The sequence below is a fragment of the Diorhabda sublineata genome, chromosome 1 (genome assembly GCF_026230105.1).
Source record: "Diorhabda sublineata isolate icDioSubl1.1 chromosome 1, icDioSubl1.1, whole genome shotgun sequence".
In the NCBI taxonomy this organism is placed as follows: domain Eukaryota; kingdom Metazoa; phylum Arthropoda; class Insecta; order Coleoptera; family Chrysomelidae; genus Diorhabda; species Diorhabda sublineata.
The window spans coordinates 44730606-44752980 of NC_079474.1; the positions used below are offsets into that span (position 1 = coordinate 44730606).

The 22375-nt window shown below is 31.5% G+C and overlaps 2 protein-coding genes across 5 annotated transcripts; both read left to right on the top strand.

Moving 5' to 3' along the window:
• Positions 1-1779: 1779 nt before the first annotated feature.
• On the top strand, positions 1780-16619 carry LOC130451014 (annexin B9-like). 3 transcript variants are annotated; one of them, XM_056789822.1, is made up of 7 exons: positions 1780-1898; positions 6122-6292; positions 6503-6707; positions 10305-10384; positions 10485-10701; positions 11272-11483; positions 13505-16619. In XM_056789822.1, exons 1-7 carry the CDS (start codon positions 1893-1895, stop codon positions 13553-13555), a joined length of 942 nt encoding a protein of 313 aa, XP_056645800.1. In that variant the 5' UTR covers positions 1780-1892; the 3' UTR covers positions 13556-16619. The 3 variants fall into 3 exon arrangements, with proteins under 3 accessions (XP_056645800.1, XP_056645787.1, XP_056645796.1); XM_056789809.1 differs by having other exon boundaries at positions 13717-16619; XM_056789818.1 differs by having other exon boundaries at positions 16366-16619.
• Positions 16620-18721: 2102 nt separating this feature from the next.
• On the top strand, positions 18722-22274 carry LOC130451002 (annexin B9-like). 2 transcript variants are annotated; one of them, XM_056789788.1, is made up of 7 exons: positions 18722-18898; positions 19852-20022; positions 20351-20555; positions 20618-20697; positions 20757-20976; positions 21041-21252; positions 21943-22274. In XM_056789788.1, the coding sequence occupies exons 1-7, from the start codon at positions 18893-18895 to the stop codon at positions 21991-21993; spliced, it is 945 nt and encodes a 314-aa protein (XP_056645766.1). In that variant the 5' UTR covers positions 18722-18892; the 3' UTR covers positions 21994-22274. The 2 variants fall into 2 exon arrangements, with proteins under 2 accessions (XP_056645766.1, XP_056645775.1); XM_056789797.1 differs by having other exon boundaries at positions 18744-18898; positions 22167-22274.
• Positions 22275-22375: the final 101 nt, after the last annotated feature.

A 22375-nucleotide genomic window follows, 5' to 3' on the forward strand; every position in this document is an offset into this window, starting at 1 on the left:
AAGATGTTTGAAATCTATTTTGATTATTTTCTATTCTTTATACGAAGTTAAGAATTTTTTAATTATAAGTAAGCTTATAACCAACAATGCAGGCTTTCTTTCTGGAGGTTAATTTGAGAAGTTAAAAAATTAACTATTCTCTTTTTTATTCACATTACATTTTGAACATTCCTTAGTATAAATATTTTGTTTACCTCAAATTAACATTTCAAATTCCAAATTGCAAATGAAGTTTTGTCATTTCAGTTAAAAACCCATCATCCTTTTTCAACATCTCGTAAGCATAGAACACCTTCTCTGTAACCAATTTATTTTCACTAAATCATGTCAGTGAATAGCAAATATAATATAACCTAAACAAACATTAGTAATTTGCCGTTATTTTAAACTATGCATCGAAAATTAGTGTGCGTGATTAGATTAACGGAATGATGGCCATGGTGGATGTACATGTGATGAGAAAATACCTCAACGTCACCATAATATTAAATGAATCATCCAAATAAATTATAATAATTATTCGTATCATTCCTAATCTTTATATATACTCTGTGTTGTGTTGAATACTTCAAATTTATTTATGATTTTTAATACTCGAGGCTTCATCACTTACAATTTCAGACAAATCTATAGGAACTACAGATTTTTATCTAAAACTAGGGAGGTTAGAGGTGAAAGATCGTTTTCTTATGGGGTTCAGATAAGATTAGATAAACTAGGGCGGAAAGGCCGTGAATCTATTGTGTACTATGTGTACTATCTATTGTAGTCTTTTAGGGTTTAAGTCTTAAATGTGTTTGAAACGAAAAATAGTATATTTTAATAAATTTCCACAATAATGCTCGAAAAGCCTTTCCGTGTCGTATAAGAAATTTTAGAAAACTGGTGGATAACAAGTAACGAAGTGAAACGAAAATTTCTCATTTATCATAAAATTTTCTTACTTTAATTGTCTCCTACAAAAGAAAGGCTTTGAAAATGGTGCCTTGGAGAACTAATAAATAAATAAATAATTATTTGTACTACATACTATCAAAGATCACGTTACTAATGATCGATAGAATAAATTTCCATTGTCAGGCTATAAGGTTTTTACAAGTTCAAAGTAATATCCTTCGTAGACTCCGAAAGCGTATAGTAGTGCTATTATAGTTTTCTTTCTGTTCAATTATTGCAATTCAAATGCAGTTCAATTAATTTTGCTTAAGATTGCTTAGCATCTTGTCAGTACTCCGACTACTTTAAGAACTATGATTTTTACGCTGAACAGGGAGTTAAATTGTCACTCCAAATCTGGCTCTGACTGATTTTGTATTTCTCTAAAGAGTGATGGTCAAAAGTTTTCGCTAAATAGCTCTATGAAAACCCCAAACATGGAGTTACATAAATACCCAATCCTGCTTAATTTCCATATCGGACTCCGACTGACGTTTTGCTCCTCTATTTAACGAAACATTGAATGCCTGTGGAGAAGAAATTCAACATATTTCAGAAGAGTTTTAGTCAAATGTTTTTAATATATAGTTTCCAGATTTGAAACTAGTTGATTTTTTATAGCTCACCGTTAAAGTAGTCGTAGATTTAACGAAGCATTAAATGGTGGTGAGAAAATATTCAAAAATTTCAAAAGGGTAAGGGTCAAAAGTGATTTTTTCGAAAGGAAATAATGAATGAAAATTTTGTAGTGTTTGAGAAGAAGGTAGCTGTTAGCACGTATACTTTTGTATAATCTCTGTATAAAAAGAGCGGTGGAAATATTCTACTCCTCACAACCTTCAATATAAACCGTATTACTGCGCAAGTGTTGTCGGTCCGCGCGCAACAGTTTGTGTCGAGGTGTATTCCTTCGAATCTGTTTTTCAATACAGTTCCCATTCAGTTTTTCTGTAATAATGGCGGTGAGTGTTTTTTTAATGTTTCCATTACATATTTTGTAGATATCATTTGTATACATGTTTTCACTCCACTCAGTTATTATGATTTCAATTAATTTAACATTTATAAAAACGCTAGTTAGATCGCAATAAATTTTTAATTTAATGTAGTAGAGACATTCATAGTGTTTATTGAAAAATATTACTTTTCATACTAAAATTTCAGGTAGAAATAGAAAAATGTATCGATAGTAACCAAATTTCCAAATTAAATACATTGACACATTCTTGCGCTCCACTTACGCATTTTGACACGTTCAATAGCGAATAATTTTCATTCTCCACTTACGTGACAACTATGATATATCCTCTTTAGTGAAAATTTTGGATTGAATTTCCAATTTCAGTAGATAAATTATTCATACTACAATGCTTGATGATCTTTTCAATGACAACGACATGAGAAAAATAATTTTCAAATAAATCGTTAGTTCATATGGAATTCGGATCATAAACAATCATTACGGCACATGTCATAGTAATAGTTCAGGAGTTTAATGACGATTTAAAAGAGGATTTTCCATCAGGAAACAATTTGAAACCCTACGCCACATCATCTTTGAATAATGACGAAGTGGTGTAGAAGTTATTTGAGGCTGTAAAGCTGTGGGAACCCTATTTAGAATAGCTCCAAATAATGTCTCACTGAAGATATATTCCTAGCATTTCACGCTCTAATAAAATATGGAAAGTATGTTTTCTAAGCCTGCATACGCGGTTTTGTGTTACTACATATCTAACTTTCCTCAACCGTTGAGTTTATATTTCATTTTTACGAATTATTCATTTAGGTTGAGTTAGGTTAGGATAGATCAGATTATAATTGCTCATTATCCTATAATTAATAACCTATCCCAAAAAACTAAAAGATAAACATGAGCTGTCTGTTAAGTAGATTAGTTACAGAGCTTCAATATTGATTTGAATTTACTCAGCCTATGATAATTTCAAAATATTCCGAAATAATATCTACGTATTTGACTTAAGACACAAGTTTCAGCTTTCAAAAAATTTTTTGAAGAAATTTCCTGTGCCAACCACTGATTTAACATTTTTCATCACCAGTAACAATGCGTCTAATAAAACTATCATCGACGTTTTGTTTTAATGTTTTAATCTCGGTTAATGCGTGGAGCACTATTCGACAATTTTCTTAGATCGTTACTAATAGTTTTAAACGGCAATGTATAATATCTTTGGAATGTCCAAAGGATTCCGATCATCAGCGAGTGCTGTTACTTGATTAACTGCTACTCTTATAAGCTGAATGTCCCATGCATGTGGACGACTTGAGTGCGAACGATCAAGCATCAAATTTTTACTATTAAAAATTTTAAACTAGCGCCGAGCTCGTTAACTACGTTTTCCCATTAAAATTCTTATATTTTCCTTACTGCCGCAACAACTTTAAATTTTTTATTCCAATAATACACTACGACGTCTGACTATATAATAACGAGACTGGTTACGAAAAAGCGTTTTATTATAAAAATTATTCTACATTCAAATGCTCCCCTTCAATATACTCCCTTACCCCCGCCACACACCTTTCCATACGTTTTTTTTCCATTGATCGAAGCAGTCCCTTTAGGAGCTCTGTTGTTTTTTGCTTTACCGCTTCCATCGACTCAAATCTGGTCCCTTTCAAAGCAGATCTTTGTCTAAAATTTCTAGCCTTTCAAGGAAATCTTCAGACCTGTTGACGCAAAAGCTTTTGGTCACGAGTCTTATTTTTTGGCACCAACTTCGCACAGACTTTTGTCGTGAGTAATTCCTCGTGTAAAACTTTTCTAACCGTTTCTTTATCGTCGTTTACAACCTGGGCAATCATCCGGATTCTCATTCGAGGATCTGCACGCACCTTTTGGTTGATTTTGTTCACTGTTTCCGGAGTTGGAACAGTCACAGGGCGACCTTGGCGCTGGTCATCTTCAGTGCTCTCTCGTTCTTCACAATTGTCTCCATAGGCCTCTTGCCTCTGTTTTTCGTCACACATGGTTTTCGGCATGAGAAACAAACACGTTCGTTTCAAGCCGCTACTGCACAAATACTATAATAGTGACGGAAACGTGTTTTGGGACATGCATAGACAAGATGTCTAGATACCCAACGAAGTACTCGGTTTTTACTCCACCCGTCCAGAGCGCCCTCTAGGCGCGCTGTCTCATTATTTAATAGCTAGACCTCGTACTTTCATATTTATCGCACTCCATACTATTTACGTATTGCATCATCAATAAACAAGAAAATGAAGAAAATAAACTCTTCATAGAATTAGAAACTAGTCTTAACGTGTTTAAATTAAAACATAGTCATTTAGTCATATAAAAACCAACGTTAATTATGAGACACCCCAAAATTCCAAATTTTTCCAATTTTTGCTTAAAACGTTTATAGATTTAACATAACTAAGTTGATAAAATATTGTCAATAAAAAATATTTAATTCTATTTTTTTTTTTTTTTTAAACTTGATAAATAATCTTCCAAGATAATCTACCGGAAATCCTACCTGTGAGTGATAAGAAACGAATTAAAAATAAATTTACAATCTTGATAAAGTAATTTTCAACAAATATACATATCAACATATAAATATATCAATAGATTAGATTAAACTTGCTCTCTATATTCACCCCAAGGACAAGAACTTTTCTTCGTGACTTAAAAGTCTGATATTTTCTAAATGCTTCTCCGTCCGTCTTTATACTTCCGCAATATTTTAGTATAGAAAACATTATTTTGTGTCAATGAAAATCGTAATGTGATTATTTTACTCGAAAAACGATGTTTAGTCATCGATGTTTTTATTATAAATGATTTCTAAGAATTTTACAGCAGAAATATGAGTAATTCTATCAATGAAAAATAGTTACATTATTAGTATCATGACACTATTTTACACCCAATGACTTGTCAACCGTGAACATTTATTTTAAATCAATAGTTGATGGTTCAGATCCTAATAATAACAATAAAGTAAATATTAAAACAATCAACTCTGCACATTGTTCCCTCCATTTGGATCGCCAGATGTTCACACTGATTACCAACTAAATTTCTGTTAACCCATTACGACCGAGATTAGATATTTTGTATTTAATTCCTATAATTGTTACTGGCTAAATACAATATTTATAAGTAACCAAATTTATATATTTATGTTACCGGAAAGGTATGTAATCCGTCATTATATACAACTCCTGAAAAATGTATGTAATTCCAAAAATCACACGGAAATGTGTAAAATAAATTATATTACATACATTTCCTAGAAAATCTATACATTGTCTAAATAGCAATAAGAAATGTAAATATTTGATATATCAATGCGTATGCGGGGATATAAACTACAAGATAATGGTTAAAGTGCTAAGAAAAACCTACAACAACAGGCTGAAAACATGCTGAAATCGAGTGAAAAGAAGTTTGCTCCGGTACCTATTAAAAATTCTGTAAGAATTGCAGTTCCAGACGTTGACAGAGGAACATTATAGGTGTTGTTTTAGCTAAAACCGATGATGAGCTTTATCAAATTGGTACCAAGAACAAACAATTATATTCTCGATCTCAGATTAATGTGTGTCCAAGAGTTCTTCTTGATGCAGAGGAAGCACCGAGTACGGAGATGGCACTACGGTCAGTTGCTAACCTACAAACCACTGAAACCGGCCAGGGATTTAAAAACTGGAAAAGTCCGACATCTTTCTGTAGCTCTATTCAAAACCATAGGAAGAAATGTTCATTCGAAAGCTCTATTTCAACTTGAGATTGAAGTTAACGGCCGCTCAAATTATTCAACTTCCCATCTTGATTCTCGTTGACAGATTCCTCATCAGTAAAGACGTTTAAATCTGGTGGTTGTATAAATACCTCTTGTGCCTTATCACTGTAAGCCATTCCAAGGGCTTCTTTTAACGTTAGGTAACCTTTAGAAACAAAAAATATATTTTCAAAAAATGGCATCGATTATGTATCGCACGTCCACCTTCCTTGACAGCGAATACTTGATAGACGGTAGCTCGTCCTGCAAGCGAGAAAAATTCGCTTATTTGGGGGTAAGCTCTGGCCAAACCATTCATCTTGTAGCCATCTATGTACCCTTGTGAAATATTAGGTTCAATTTTTTTTGCAATTGAAGACATCTTAATTTGTTAAAGGCATCAATTATCTCATTATTTTCTTTAGCCCACCGTTTTTCCTTGGGAAAACTTCAAAGCTGATGAAGACGCACAAATTTTAAAAGAATCTTTGGACGGTCTAGGCACCAACGAAGATGCTATAATTGAAATTCTAGCTAAAAGAACAAATGAACAGAGACGTCAAATAGTCACTACATATAAGACAATGTTTGGAGAAGTAAGTATCTTGCTCGTTAACTTATAAGTGTACTTAAATCACTCGATTTCTATTTTTTCTGAATCTTTTTCTGGAGAAATATCAATAGATATTTTTTTAAAATCGAAATGCACACAAATTCAAATTTGTTTAAATTGTTCGTAAGAAGACTACAAAGAAACTCAGTTTATTTCATATTCATTCAGTACTGATTTTTAATATTTTTCAAAGGATCTAATAGAAGATCTTAAAAGTGACCTTGGTGGAGACTTCGAAGACGTCATTTTGGCTCTACTTAAAGACCCTTTGGACTACCAAGTAGAAGAACTACACAAAGCAGTTAGCGGTCTCGGTACTGATGACGATACCCTAGTGGAAATTTTGGTTGTCCATAACAACGAAGAAATTCTGCAGATATCTGAAAGATACCAGGAATGTAAGTTGAATAATCATGCATAAGTAATAAACACTTCAAGCTCTCGGAACCACGTTTCTTCAATAGTTTTCTCATTTTTGTCGATAGTGGTTGTTCTACAATTTCCAGTTTTCACCACACGGGCCTTCGTAGATCTTCCTCGCAAACATGTATCTTTCTGTAAAGTATGACAAAGATACGTCAAAACGTTTCAAATACAAAATATCCCGTAATAAACCACATTTTATCTAATTGATTTAGGTAGACATTAATTTTAAAACAATTTTATTTTGAAATTTTTTTCAGAGAGATAAATAATTGAAAGTTCTTTGTGAATAACCGTGATTTTGAAACGGAATTTCATTATTAAGTATTCTGTTCAAAACTCCTTTGTTTAAAGTAATTTTTCATCTTGAGTTCTTTCATTGTCGGCCATAATATTGAACATAACAAATGATTGTTTGATCGATTCATACTTCAGAGTTATTTTCAGCGATATCTTCAGTATAACTTTCTTATTAAAGCTTTAGAATTGAATTTAGTTTTAGTCTAGTTTTTTTTTCACATTTGAACCTATTTCAATGGAAAAAACTTTATGATATTGCATGAATGTGTAATTAGCACTATAGACTGTTTACAATTTATTTCTTTTCTCTATTTCTTTCTATCCTTGAGATTCAAGAGTTTCAATTTTATTTATGTTATATCCTGTCCGTCCAACCCATTTTGGGTATACCTCTTTTTTTTTCTTCCCCAATTCTATTCCTTCGTAACTTTTTAGGTATTTTTTCATTATATATTAACTCTATAAGATTTAAATCTTTATTCTTTTGCAGTGTAGGTCGACCGATTAATTTCCTTATTGCTTAATTTCGACTATTTCGCTATATCTTTGCGATATTTAACTTATTTTTTTCTCTTTATGGATGATACTACGTAGACACTTTCTCATCTACGCGAAATTTCAATATAACTTTATATGAGATATCGTATGCCTAAAGTCCGCCATTTTTTAATTATTTCACATTTTCGAAATTTTTGGCAGCCCTCCACTAAAAAAATTATATTTCCAAGTTTAAGTAAGTCAGGTCTAATATTTTTAGGATTTCGACAAATAACAATTACACCCTTCAAAATCTGTGAACACCTTGACAAAAATTTATATAAGGTGTTCAGAAAATGGTGCCAAATATCGCTATGTAAAAAATTCGAAAACTTAATTTTTTCAAATGGCAACCCCCATTTTTCTCGTTACCATTGGATTCTACGCTTTAAATTAAAGAGACTTCGATATAATATTTATATTCATATATATTCAAATTAACGGTTTTTGTAGAAACTTGAAAAAACTGAAATTTTCATAGTTTTTAATTGTCAGTTAGAACTTAAAAATATATTTTTTTTAGTAGAGGGCTGCATGTGTTTTAAAAATTTCGAAATGCGAAATAACTAAGAAATGGTTGAGTTTAGGCATACGATATCTCATATAGTTATATTGAAATTTCGCGTACATTCCAAAAATTTAATAAAAACCATAACATTCTGTTCAAAATAACGAAGATTGGGTCCACTTCCTGTATAACCGGAAGTTTCAGAAAACTAAAATTATTTTAGCTGAAACGAGCATTTCGGAAAACCCATGCAATGAAATTTTCAGAGCACTAGTCCCAGTACTTTCCTTATGTTTTGATTAATTAGCCTCCTTAATTGGCGTTCTTCAAGGGTACATACTAGTCCCCCTGCTGTAAATCATTTATTCATCTGATACCTTAGCACCTCAGCACCGCTTGGAAATTGTCGAATTATATACAGACGATACCACACTAATTGCTTCCGCCGCAAACAACGTCCTATCCCAAAATTTCCTGACTCAATTCTCGGAACGGTGCAAGAGATGAAAGATGACACTCAACTCTCAAAAACTTTCCCATTACCTTTATCGTAAGTCTTTCACCTCCTAATTTCCACCAGACGTCTATTTGGGAGTGCGATTCATTCACACTCTCACATTGACGTCCGTTCCGTACAATACTCTGAGTGCACCCTACCCAACCACCAACTAAAAAGGCTCTTTTGGTACAAACATTCTCAGGTACTACCAATACAAATAGCATTAACACCGATTATATCAATATTGACATAACATTAATTGCGAGCCGTCTAAATGACCCACAACCCCGATTCGCAATTTTCACCAGCGGTTCAAACAAATCCACTGTTATCATTTACTACTAGTAGCCTACGAATATCTCTCTGAAAATAACTCAACATTCATCGTTCATCAAATCCTCTATCGCAATAGGTAAAACTCTTTCTTAAGCCCCATCTCGGAGATCGTCGGTGCTGCAGGTTTTCCGCCGTTTACCTGTAACCTGTTTAATCCGTTCATCATTACATGATGAATTAAACTGTATAAACTGTATTAACTAATAAAAAAATATACAGGAATCGACTGGGAACCGCACAAACCATCTGTCGACAGTTGACTTAACAATGGTATTCCGCAACATCCGAAACGACTTGTAGGTCTACTGGATATACTAGAAAACGTTAGAGGAGTAAGAACAAAAAGGCACAAAACAGTGAAAGACAGAATTCACAATATCTCGGTCTCCTACGAGAAGAAAAACTTATCTTTTTCATTTCAGCAACATTACCTATAATTTGGTTAATTTCACTCACATATACAACTTTCTATTAGAAACCCTTTTTTATTCATTAGATGAATCTCATCATTGACTGGCACATTTTTTGAACATTCATGTTTATTGAAACATGTTGTGAATATTCGTGAACAGTTCTTAAGAATCATCCTGTTTCTTTTGTCTATGACTGAATAGCTCCAACTGATTTGCCACTTTCACTGTTAATAAGTTTTCAGCTTAATAAATTCATTATAAATTTCTAAGATGTATCTTCAGCGATATTGATTAGGCAGTGCCCTACATTCCTTTTTTATCTCAATCCCTTGTTTTTGTCCTTACGCTCCCTTTTTTTGTTGTTTCTATAAATGAGAACAGGGTGACCTAATTCTTTAACTACCTACCCATGACATTGCGTCGCTATAATGAAAATAACATGGCGTGAAACTCACATGAAAATTTAATTTTCTATAAACCACTTTTTTTCTAAAGCGATACATTACGTTAAACGCTGTATAGGTGATATTTCAAAACCATAGATGATATAATAATAATCATAATATAGTAATAAATAATGATACAGTGGTTACGAAAGGCACTACACGTCCTCAACCAACCGCATGTTGACAAAAAAGCTTCAAACAGATGACTTACTAGCGGCAATCTCTTTCCAGACACCGAATGCTTTATGATGGCTATCCAGGATCAAGTTATTAACGTGAATAACTACAAGAAAAATATTATTAAGGATCCGAACACTCAATCTGACAAATGCAGATTGTGTTTGTGTTGTTTTTCTGTTATCATGCGCTCATTCACATTCTATCTAAACTGACTTGTCGAACTGGTCGAAAATGTATCTAGAATAATGATTCAGCTATCAATGTACCATTGCAAAATTTGTGAAATACGCATGAAATTCTCCTGCGAACTGCTGATGAAAGTTTCACTACTAAATCTTATTCTTATATTTTAGTGTATGAGACATCTTTAGAAGATGACATTAAAGGAGATGAATCCGGTACACTGCAGAGATTATTGGTGTCCCTATCTACGGTAAATTTTATTCATGATTACAAGTAGAATAAATAGAGAAATATTATTATTGAAACTAATTGATATTTAACGAAATATATATTTATTTGGTTATTTGCAGGGTGGCCGGGATGAATCTGGATTAGTTAATAAATCTGCTGCTGTTGCTGACGCACAGGCTTTATACGATGCTGGAGAATCATCTTGGGGAACAGAAGAATCAGTTTTTAACTCAATTTTGTGCCTGAAAAATCCCAGTCAATTGAAGCTTATTTTTGATGAATATGAATCATTGACTGGACATTCCATTGAAGATGCTATTGATAATGAATTTTCAGGTAAAAAACAGAAAGATATATAAATAATATAATTCCTAATAAATACTTAAGTACAGATAGAGGTGAAAAAACATACTAAAGTACCTACGTTTATCATTTGACTTATGAAAGAAAGAGAACAACATCTGCTCTAGACTTAAATCGTTTAGTGAACTCCGGAAAGCTTAAGGAATCATTGAGAAGAAGGTTTGTTCAGCACAGAGATGTAGGTCTAAATCTACCTCGTTTTATTTCAGACAATTTGTCATTTCAAGCACGTATTATTGAAAGTATTTTCTATATTCTAACTATGAATTTACTACTGCCGGATCTAAAATTTTAGTAAATTGACACTACCTTTGGGAAAGTGGAACCATACTGATCCAATAATTACAACGGTGCTGCCTACCTAATTGGTAAAAGTAACAAAAGGTTTTGGACATATGATAATTTTCATAGAACCTTTACCAAAATTTTTATTATTATCTTCCTAAACGACTGCGTACCCATATTTGTTTTTACAATATTTTTCTCCTTAGTCAAAGGCCATTTGATTAATGATGATTTCAATATAAATTTTAATTTTCTCAGGGTCAACCAAAAATGCTTATTTGAGTTTGGTGAGTTGCATGAGAGATCGAGCTACTTATTTGGCGACGAGACTGCACGACGCTATGGCTGGTATGGGTACAGACGATAGAACACTCATCAGAATAATAGTTTCTAGATCTGAAATCGATTTGGAGGATATAAAAGAAGCTTACGAAACTAAATACTCCAAGAGTCTGTATGAACGCGTTTCGGTAAGAGATATATATCAGTATTTGCCTTTTTTATAGCACATAATTATTTAAATTTTCTTCAAATTTCTTCTATACATCTTTCAAACGAAGATCTAGGGCTTACTAGACGTTAAGTATAAAGGCTTGTGTTTCTAATTCTACCTAAGAACCGAACCTAAACGCTTACTTGAAATCATTAAATTACCATTTTATATATATTTTAGCCTTGATACTAAATGTCTAACAAGCCCTTGCTCTTACTCTTTTAACTTGATTGTCTTATGAAAACTAATGTAATAACATAAATTTAGTATGCTGTATATATAATTGTTTTCTTTTCTATCTAATCAAATATCAAAGCTGTTGAAATAGCTTAATCAACAAATTTGCCTACGCAGAGCTTAAGATATCAGATTTTTATGTATTATAAAGACAACAATCCATTCGATCAATTCAGGATATGTATACGAGGATATATTGAAAAATTTTTAGCCTACTTTAGAACCAAACAAAATTTCAATTCAAATCAAAATATTTTATCACTCAAAATATTCTCCTCTTAATTGGATACATTTATTACAGCGAACCTGCAACGTATCTAGACCTTTCAAAAAAAAAATGTTTCTTCTTGCTCTGCAAACCAGACCTCCACAGCTTTTATTACCTCCTAGTTGGAAGAAAATTTACGACTTTTTAAACTTTTTTTCAGTTCTAGTAATTCAAACCCTAAATCACGAATTTTTCACATGGTAACATGAGATTTGTGTACAGGATCGTTGTCCTGCAAAAACAAAAAAAAAATAGTAATCACCAGTTATTGTTCTACCCTTATCCAAAAAATCATTCATGATTACTCCATGGTAATCCCAAAAGAACTTTTCCAGTAGATTTTTGGACATGAAATTTTTAGGTCTTGAAGAACCAGAATGTCGCCATTCCATCGATCGATTGTTGCTTTGTTTCTGGATCGTAGAAATGTACCCAAGTCTCATCCATAGTAAAAATTCGGTTTAAGAAGTTTTCGAATCGAGCACAGATCGTACGCGATGCTTCTACCCTTGCACGCTTTTGGTCAACATTCAAACATTTGGAGATGGATGCATTTTCTCAGTAATTTTTGTCATGTCCAAATTGACGTGAACTATATGATGATCGCGTTCGTATGAAATATTCAGTGCTTCAGATATCCGTTTTAGCCCTAAGTTTCTACAAACTCTTCGTTGAAAGTTTTTAAAGATGCTCGATACAGTTTTGTACTATCTTAAACGTGATAACTACCATCTCGGATGCCTTTGGAGTTTTTTGTGACAGCAGTTTTAAATATATTTATTTTTTATCGATTTAATGTCCAACACAGCTCTAAATTACCTCCAACTGCTTTCAGTTGTGTCTTTGACCTATCTGTATATCAACCGGACTCTTTTGGGTTTAGTAAATGTTTCTGAACATTTACGCACTGGCAATGAGTGGTCAATTTTGAAATGAAATGACAGGATACACATTTTACTATGACCCTTGTAGTTATTGAATTTCTATATTCCATAGTAAATTATCAGGGCTATATGGAAATTTATTTTGAATATTAGTATAAATTCCAAAATTGCTACATACACATGTGAAACCTGGACCATAAAGAAAAAAGGGCAAAATAAGCTATGAATAAGGAAACGTAATAAGCTCAGAAAGAAGAACTTTGAGAATAGTGTGATTGAAGGACTGCTGAATAAAGCAAAAAACAGACAAAACGGAAAGGGTGTGTGAAAGATCTCGAACCCGAGAGCCAGATAGGCCTGCAGGGTATATTGTTGTAATATCTTTAGAAAATTCTATTTACTTAAGCTTTTTTGCGTTGTGCTTTCTCATAAATTTACTGCCAATGCTCATTTATAGCATATGATATTATCAATTTTTTAAATGCAAAATGAATAGCTTTCAATTATCATTTTCTCCTTAAGATTTGTATAGAATTTTTAATATTGACTAAATCATTTGAAGGATATAGTTTTGGAAGAGCACTGATAGAGGGTTTTATTATTTTTTAGGATGACTGTTCTGGAAAATACCTAAAGACATTGCTATTAATTATCGGTTAAAGAAAACAGAGAAAAAGTTTATCAATTCCCAGTATCTTATTATATTCAATACAATATCAAGTTGTTATATTTGTTGCTTCGTTTATTCATATTAGAAATAAAAAATACTTTCTGCTTCCATATTGTTCTATTTAATAGTGTTATTATTTTTTTTATTTTAGGGAGACTCAACCGGAAAATATGAAAACATATTATTAGCAATAATAGGTTATTAAAATATATTCATAATTTGTAATCTAAAACTAATAAGTTTTCATTATAAAAACAGTTATTTATTTTTTCATTCAAACATACAACAAAGGTGTTTAGTTATAAGTTTGTACCGTCTCAATTATCTCAGAAAAGACTTGCACGATTTTTATTAGTTTTGCTTCACAAGCTAATGTGGTCGATAATACGTTGATATTTACATTGTTGTCGGATATTTCGTTTTTCTAAAAATACAAAGGACTTTGCTATTTCAGTTTGATACATAGAGATATTATAGATAGAGGTAACAAGTCATAGCCCTCTATGTACGTCCTTCCGATTTCGATGAGAGAGAAAGAGACGGACAATCAGAGATTTTTTTGGTTTTGTCTATACGCGCAGTTAGAAAAGGATTACTCAAATTTCTGATTATCTCTCTCGTACACGGCGACGGTTATCGCACTTGCTTTTTGCCTATATCTGTAATGTCTCTATGGATGTATCATGTCCTATTTTTGTTTTTTTTTTTTTTCTATAAAATTCATGTGACATATACGTTGCCATAATTCCGCAGTTATATCATTTGGAATAAACCGAAACATAAATAAGTAAAAACTGCTGTTGATATTTTTAAATCCAAGAAACCTGCGCTGAAAAAAATCAATATTTGCAACAATCTGTCGAGTATTGGCAGATTTTTTATGAAAGTTTTAAAGTCACCCCTCAGGAAATGGTCTAAAGGATTCATTTCGGGTCATTCGATAAAACTACACCTTCGTATCCATCTTCTAATTAATAAAATATAATATCATGTATTGTCATTCATTTTATTACAAATATATGTAATAAATAATGATACAATAATAAATATTATCCAAGATAATCCAATACAAAATTACAAGAAACGAAATTTCTGCATTAAAATTCAACGGAAAATATTTGGATTTGAATATCACCGGAGCAAAGTCTTCAATGGAAAAGGGACCAATTATTTTATTGCCTATCGTTCCATCCGATACCTTATACTTTGTAAGAATAGTTGTGGGATTCTTTCGAAGAACGAGGAATTGCACGTGCTCAGTATCCATAATTATGTTTCTATTTACACAAAACGGACCTCGTCGCAAAACATAACCTTATTTATTGGAATTCTTGGAATTTATGATCGTATTTTTCTATCATTTGGTGAGAAAACTTTTCAAAGCTATCGAAGTTATCATCTGTCAATTCATAAACCCTCCTTCCTCGGTATGAATGAAATTTATAATCATATAAACTTCTAATCTTCTAACATTTTGCAGGCATGTAAAGATTTGTTTTCACTTAATCAGATTTTTTACACCCCGATAAGAACAGTTGACAACACTATATTGAGAACTAATAGTTCATGGTTAAGATAGTGGGAGGTCGAGAATTATTAAGCAAGCATCGTCGAGCCTACCAAATATCCATGTCGAAAAAGCTGATCAGGCACCTTAGCTTGAACCTTTCAGCTTCACTAGACAAACTGTAAGGCTTGCACATATGTTGAAACGCATGTTTAAGCAGAGCAGTTGATTGTCAAGACAAGCAGAAGGTTCATCTATATGTGTCTTAGCTTGTTCCATTGCAGTATTTCCATCCATCTCTGTAAAAACTGTCTTCCTTTCTCAGAGGTTCTGAACTCGCTGATCCCAATCTAGCCAGCGAATCAGCCTCGCCGTCGCCCAACAGACCTGTGTCTAAACGAGCTGGTCCTTGCAATTATCACTCACTGTTGCACGAGAAGATTGAGATTACTGTGTTTAATTAAGTGTCGCACGAGCAAATTCCATCGCAGAGAATATTATTGATTCATACTGAATATCTGAGTGAATTTATAAGATTTTTATTGACTTCTACCTTCACCAATATCCTAAAATATCAATTCTTCGTTCCACAGTATTTTACAAAGTTTATAAAATAGTGCAAGTCGTTCGCAAAATAATTAAGGCATTTCATACTTGAAACTCCTTTTTCAAACACTGCCAATAGTTAATTTAATCTATATCTAATAAAAAAATAAAAACAGACGTTTGGGAAACGTGAAACAATGAGGTTATGTTATATTTCTAATATAATCTACCAAACTACTTCACTATTTTTTATTAGATATCTATTTCGGTAGATGATGCATTTAAATTACTTAGAGTACCAATGAAATTAGCAGCATACTAATTCGTTATTTGAAATTGCAGAAGATGTAAATAACCATACATTTTCTATCAACTAACAAAGCATGTAGATGTAATTTTTGTTTTAACTATCCCCTATTTCCGTATATAGTTAAGCGACAAAATTTGGTCTTTTAGTTTATATTTGAAGTTTGTACTGATAAACACTATATTATAACAATTGAATTCTGTAGAGTAACAACTCAAAAACAGTTCAATATTTTTTCCACTTTTTAAATGTTTCAATTATCCCACTTCTAAATGTGAAATTGGATCAATACCTTTTAGAACACTTAATTCCAATATTTTTTAGCAATTGTTTCAATATATTTGAAAGTAAAACATGATTAGTAAATAGTCTAAAGCTGTTTTGAACTATATAAAGCAATAGTCCCATCTCGGAAAATTGTTAAATTTGATTTTTTTCAGAGTGACGAGTCTAGGAACATCAGAAAGATGCTTGTCGCGCTAATTGAATAAATTTTAAGTAAAATGTTGATAAAAGTGAGCTTTAAAGTCACGATATGCTTGAAATAATATAGACTGCACGAACAAATTGCTAATATATAATAAAATAATATTTCGTTTAGATACATATACTTGTTATTTTTTATGTACTGCTTATATATTTTATGAAAATTGTATTTTAGAAGTTTGCAAATGAAATAAACGCATATTTCACACTATTTCGCTTCATTTATATGTCCAAAGCTTCCTTGGAAGTTCCCTCACTTCCCACAAGTTTACCACTCCCTATCTTTCTCTACTCGCTTCAGATTTCCTTGCCGTTCCCACCACTCGAAGCTTTGACGTCATTGTGATCCAATAAAAATAGATTAGAGAGATGTAGAGAATGGTATACCTATGGTCTGTCTCTCACTATCAATAGTTCGGGCATCCTTGAATAAGATTCCATATCTCGTTTCCTCTATCTTTATTATTAACTATATCCTGGAAACACAGATTTGAAAAAAAACAAAACTTTTAAATTATTCTTTTCTTTAGTCCAAAAGTTTCTGATAACCATTTTTTCACTGAAATATTTTAACTTATCTTCAGACCTGCAACTGACTATAAGCGATGTCAACTGAAAGTTTAAATTTTATCATTAAATAACATTTTTATCGTCCAAATAGGTACATAATTAAACGAAACATTCGCAAATATTTGTAAATCATTATTCGAGGTGAAAAATGACTGCTTATGTCGTGATAAGTTTTGCTTAAAATCGAGGACGTAAAGAAAATTATCTCTGTCCCAACAATTCCACCAAAATTGATATCGTCAAACAGTTAACGCTACTTTCTGTGATATGAAAGAAAATAAATTAATTCTCAATCCGCTCTAACATAGTATAAACAAAATAGACAAGAATAATGTTCACAAAATATGAAATAAACAAAAAATGGGATTTCAAAGACGAATTAGAATCAAATACGGTGGAAGACGGGAAATTATCATCTAATAAATAATATATGGGAACAAGAGAAAGTACCAGAAGCGTGAAAAATGTCAATAATGGTACCAATACACAAGAGAGGGGAAAAAGGTGAAGCAGAAACTTCAGAGGCAAACGCAAAGAATGGAGTATGAATATGATCTGTCGATCTTACGATACTGTCAATAGGAATTATTTGTACAGCATTATGAACAATCTTATCATTCCAAAAAAGTTAGTTAGTCTTAACAAAATGACACTCCAACATACAAAAACGAAGATAAAGGTAAAGCAAAGAGTATCAAACCGTTTCGAGATCATCACAAGATTAAAACAGGAAGATCCGTTATCCACTACGCTGTTCAATAGAGTATTAGAATATATATTACGTAAAATAGGTTTGAACAAAGCAGGGACACTAAAAACCAGCATAAGGAAATTCGCAGAGTCTTCATAGAAGCATCAGAGTCAACGAAGAGAAGTCGAAGACAACACCACAAAGGAAAGGAGCAATGAGAAGTAAAGTAAACAATTGGGAATGCGATAATAAGCTCCAAAAAAATCGTCAGAAAGACGAAGCCACATCTGTATAAAATAATAATAAGACCAACATTGAGCTACGGAGGCCAAACGTGGATTTTTAACAAAAAAAAAAAGAAGAGAAGTTAGATATATGGGAAAGAAAAATACTCAGAAGGATACTAGGGAGTCAAAAGGAGGGAGAATTATGGCTGAGAAGAAATAACTAAATACAGAACTTATTTGAGGAAGCAAAACTAACCGAAACAATAGAGTAGCCGGGTCACATACAGATGCATGCAAGATTTTAGAGCAACAAAAAAATGATGGATATAGAAGAAGGAGGAATGAGAAAAAAGGAAGACAAAGGAACTTATGTTAGTACTATATCATTTTCACGTACATTCTTATAGATTGTATTAAACTAAAAATTTGCTTAAAACAGCCCTATACTTAAAATAACCATTTTTTAATTACGTTTTTTAGCATAATTTATAATGGAATGTTTAAGTACAAAAAAAACCGAAGTATGGTAAGCGTATAATACATTAATTTTTTGCAAGACAGCATAATGATAAAACTCACTTCTCAGAAATATGTATAATACAATTTATGATGTATTTAGAAAATAACGTTTAAAACGTTACTGGCAAATATAGAATGATAAAATTACGATTCTACATTATCTCGTCTAGTTGCACAGCTAAGCGGTATAAATGATATTCATTTAAATAGATATAGTACAAAATTGGTGAGCTCCTTACAACTCGTTCGACGTTGCGGTTTTAAAAATAACTCGAACCAAATGAATGGAACAAGATTTGGTCTTTCAACTTATTACGCATGCTCTGATGTCACTTACATTAATAAAACACACCTGACATATTTAACAATTTCTCAAATGAGCAGTTTTCGTGGTGAGCCGGTTCGTAGTAAATCGCTAAAACAAACCGTTATACAACAAAAATCTAGAAAATAGTTTCAGAAATAAAAGAAACAATGGCAGTAAGTATTTTAACGTGAAAATGTTCACAGCTGCAAGTTAGATTTAAACGCCCACTATAAATATAAATAAAATAAATAGCCACATTTATGTATGTTTAGTTTTAACATAAAAAATACACCTAATTAGGTACTAAATATTTTATAAACCATATACCTATTTATTGATAAGTATGTGTATTTATTTCATTTTAACAAATAGAAGAGAAATTGACGATTGTAAAATACGAAATTTCTGCTGTAAATCACCTCTTATCTTATGTTATATACACCAAAGTATTAATAACAGTTTAGTAATTAAAAAATTCAAGGTCACGTCATATTAATTTATTCGACAGTCTATTTTGAAAATGTTTGATTATTTAATTATTAACAATAAAGTACAGTCCCAATAGTATACGTGTACCTGACCTGATCGTCTTATAATATCTAAATCCATTAGATATTACTAGCAAACAAAAAACCATATCCCTTTTTATCTGTTAGTAATATTTTAATATATTGGAGTGAATTACAAACTTAACATATTTATTGCCAACATACGTAATCACATTATTTTGTTCTCGGCACATTTTTCCTAAAGATCTAATTTTTCAAATGAATTTGGGTCAGATTCATTCATAAAATGCCCTTCTTAAAATCAAATTTGATTATTAAATAAACAGTCACTATCATTATTACTAAAACTCATAAGAACAATAAATTACTTATATAATATGGCCACAAATGAATTTAGTACATTTTAATGTTATTTCCAGCAAATCACAACCATTGTTCTTCATCTACTGTTTGTAATGTCTTTCTCAGTTTCCCTATTTCCCTCATCTTCAATATCTTTTTTAAAATGGTTCTTTACTAAGCTTCCACACCCATCCATATTCTTAAGTATTTCAGTAAAAACATCCTCTTCCACAATTAAATAAATTACCCTCTTTATAATATCTAAAATTATATAGCCAACAGTACATCCTTATGAAGATTTCAATGATGAAGAAGATGCGAAGGCATTGAAACAAGCTTTCAAAGGTTTTGGTACTGATGAAGATGCTGTTATTGAAATTCTCACTAAATGTAGTAATGAACAGAGAAGGGAGATTGCTACTAGGTTTAAAACCATGTATGGTAAGGTGAGTACTTTTATTTTTATCATTTATTTGTAGACAAAGAAGCACCTTACTTAAATGTATCTAAAACGTAAGAAAAATCAAGCTTGGTGCAACTTAATCTAGTTGGTAATAGGGTTAAGAGCTGGTAAAAAATAATCGAAATAAAAATTGTAAAAATATTACAAAACTGTTAAGTGCTGGGGTCCAAAAGCCTGTAGCACATCAAAAAAATTATATCAAATTTTAATAATTCTCTTTAGAAAGTCAATTTGTATTCATTTAATAATGAATAATGATTGATGCAGATCATTCTGAACCACTTTATATAATTTATTTTTCGTGTTTGCAGGATTTGATTAAAGAACTGAAGAGTGAATTGAGAGGAAACTTTGAGGATGTCATGGTTGCATTAATGACTGAGCCCATAGAATTCCAAGCTAAACAATTACATAAAGCCATTAGTGGTCTGGGAACAGATGAGAATACTTTAGTTGAAATATTGGGTGTTCATAATAATGAAGAAGTTGTTAAAATTGCTCAAGCTTATGAAGGATGTAAGTATATTATAACAATCAGTACTACAAAATTCTTATACAATGTATTTAATTTTTTTCAGTATATCAACGATCTTTAGAATCAGATATTAAAGGAGATACCTCAGGTACCTTGAAAAGGTTATTAGTTGGATTATCTACAGTGAGTTACTAAAACATTATTAACAAAACTAACTTTATGATAATATTATTAAATTTTAGGGTTGTAGGGATGAATCTGACATAGTTGATGAAGATGCTGCATTTAAGGATGCACAAGATCTACTTCAAGCTGGAGAACTACTTTTTGCAGGTACAGAAGAGTCAGTTTTCAATTCTGTCTTCTGTCAAAGGAACCTACCTCAATTAAGAAGAGTTTTTGATAAATATGAAGAAATAGTTGGGCATTCAATAGAAAAAGCCATTGAAAATGAATTCTCAGGTAAATTTTAGACTATCAGAGGGACATTAGATGAGACATTATTATAATTTTTCTTTGTGTATAGGAACAGCTAGAGATGCAATGTTGCAATTGATATCATGCGTTAGGGATAAAATATCATATCTAGCAAAAAGACTGCATGATTCAATGTCTGGAATTGGAACAGATGATAGGACATTGATCAGAATTGTAGTATCAAGATCTGAAATAGATCTTCAGGAGATTAAAGAAGAATTTGAAAAATTATATGGAATAACTTTGGCTGAAAGGATAGCGGTTAGTATATGGTTCAATGATTGTTCAAAGGGAACTAAATTTTTCTAGCACTTATAATAAGTTGATTATAATTTTATTATTTATTTTTTACATGTTCTTTAGGAGATTTTAAATATCAGGCATTTCAACTACTAAATGAAATTCCTTTCATGTTTTATCATATTTAAAATCCACTTATACAATTCTGTTATCATAACTACTTTACAACATTTACAGAACTACAGGCTTGTAAGGCCCATTACTTATTTTTCTTTTCTCATTGATCTCCAAATGAATTCATAATTCATCTCCACAGGCTCCAATTCAGTACTTGTGCACTCTAATTTAACTCTACTTTTCAAATACCCTACAAAACTGCATCCAACTATATTTTCTTTTGTCTCCCAATCCTTCTTGCACTTCCTTCTCCTTCTTAAACGACTCTTTTAGCAAATTTAATGAGTGAGTTCAAAGATATTAGCTTTGACTCAATTTTATGAGATTTTTAAAAAATAATATAGTTTGTTTAATAAGTTTAACTGGATCATTTCAGCTGTAACATAATCTTGAATTAATACACATATTTATTAAAAATATGTTTTTGTAGCTGTTATCCCATATAATTCTTCTCCCATTATTCTCAATTATCATTTGTGTTTTAAATTCTAGACCATTTCTTTCGTTTTTCTATTTCTATGTATTTTATTTCAGGACGATACTTCCGGGGACTACAAAAAAGCTTTATTAATGATTGTAGGCTAAGTTGAAAAGTTTTATCAAAAGTTTCCTTTTTGGCTTTTATTTTCATTTATTTATTTTTTATTTGTGAAAATATTTACTAATTCTTGTCGATTGTTCGAATTGGTATTTTAATTAACAATTCAAAGAGATCTAAATAAACTCACAGCTATTTTTTAAATGTTTCTTATTTTTAGGATGAAGTTTCATCTGACATCAAAAAAACATTGTTATCCCTAGTGGGTTGATATATTGTAAGAATAGAAATTTTGTATATTAAAACGAATATATTTTGTATAACAAAATTGTGTTTTATTTGTTTCTTTCTGCTAATTTAATTTCTCTACAGGTGTGTCTCTAGAGAATCCCAAAGATATGTAGAAATATAATAACTTGTTGATATGAT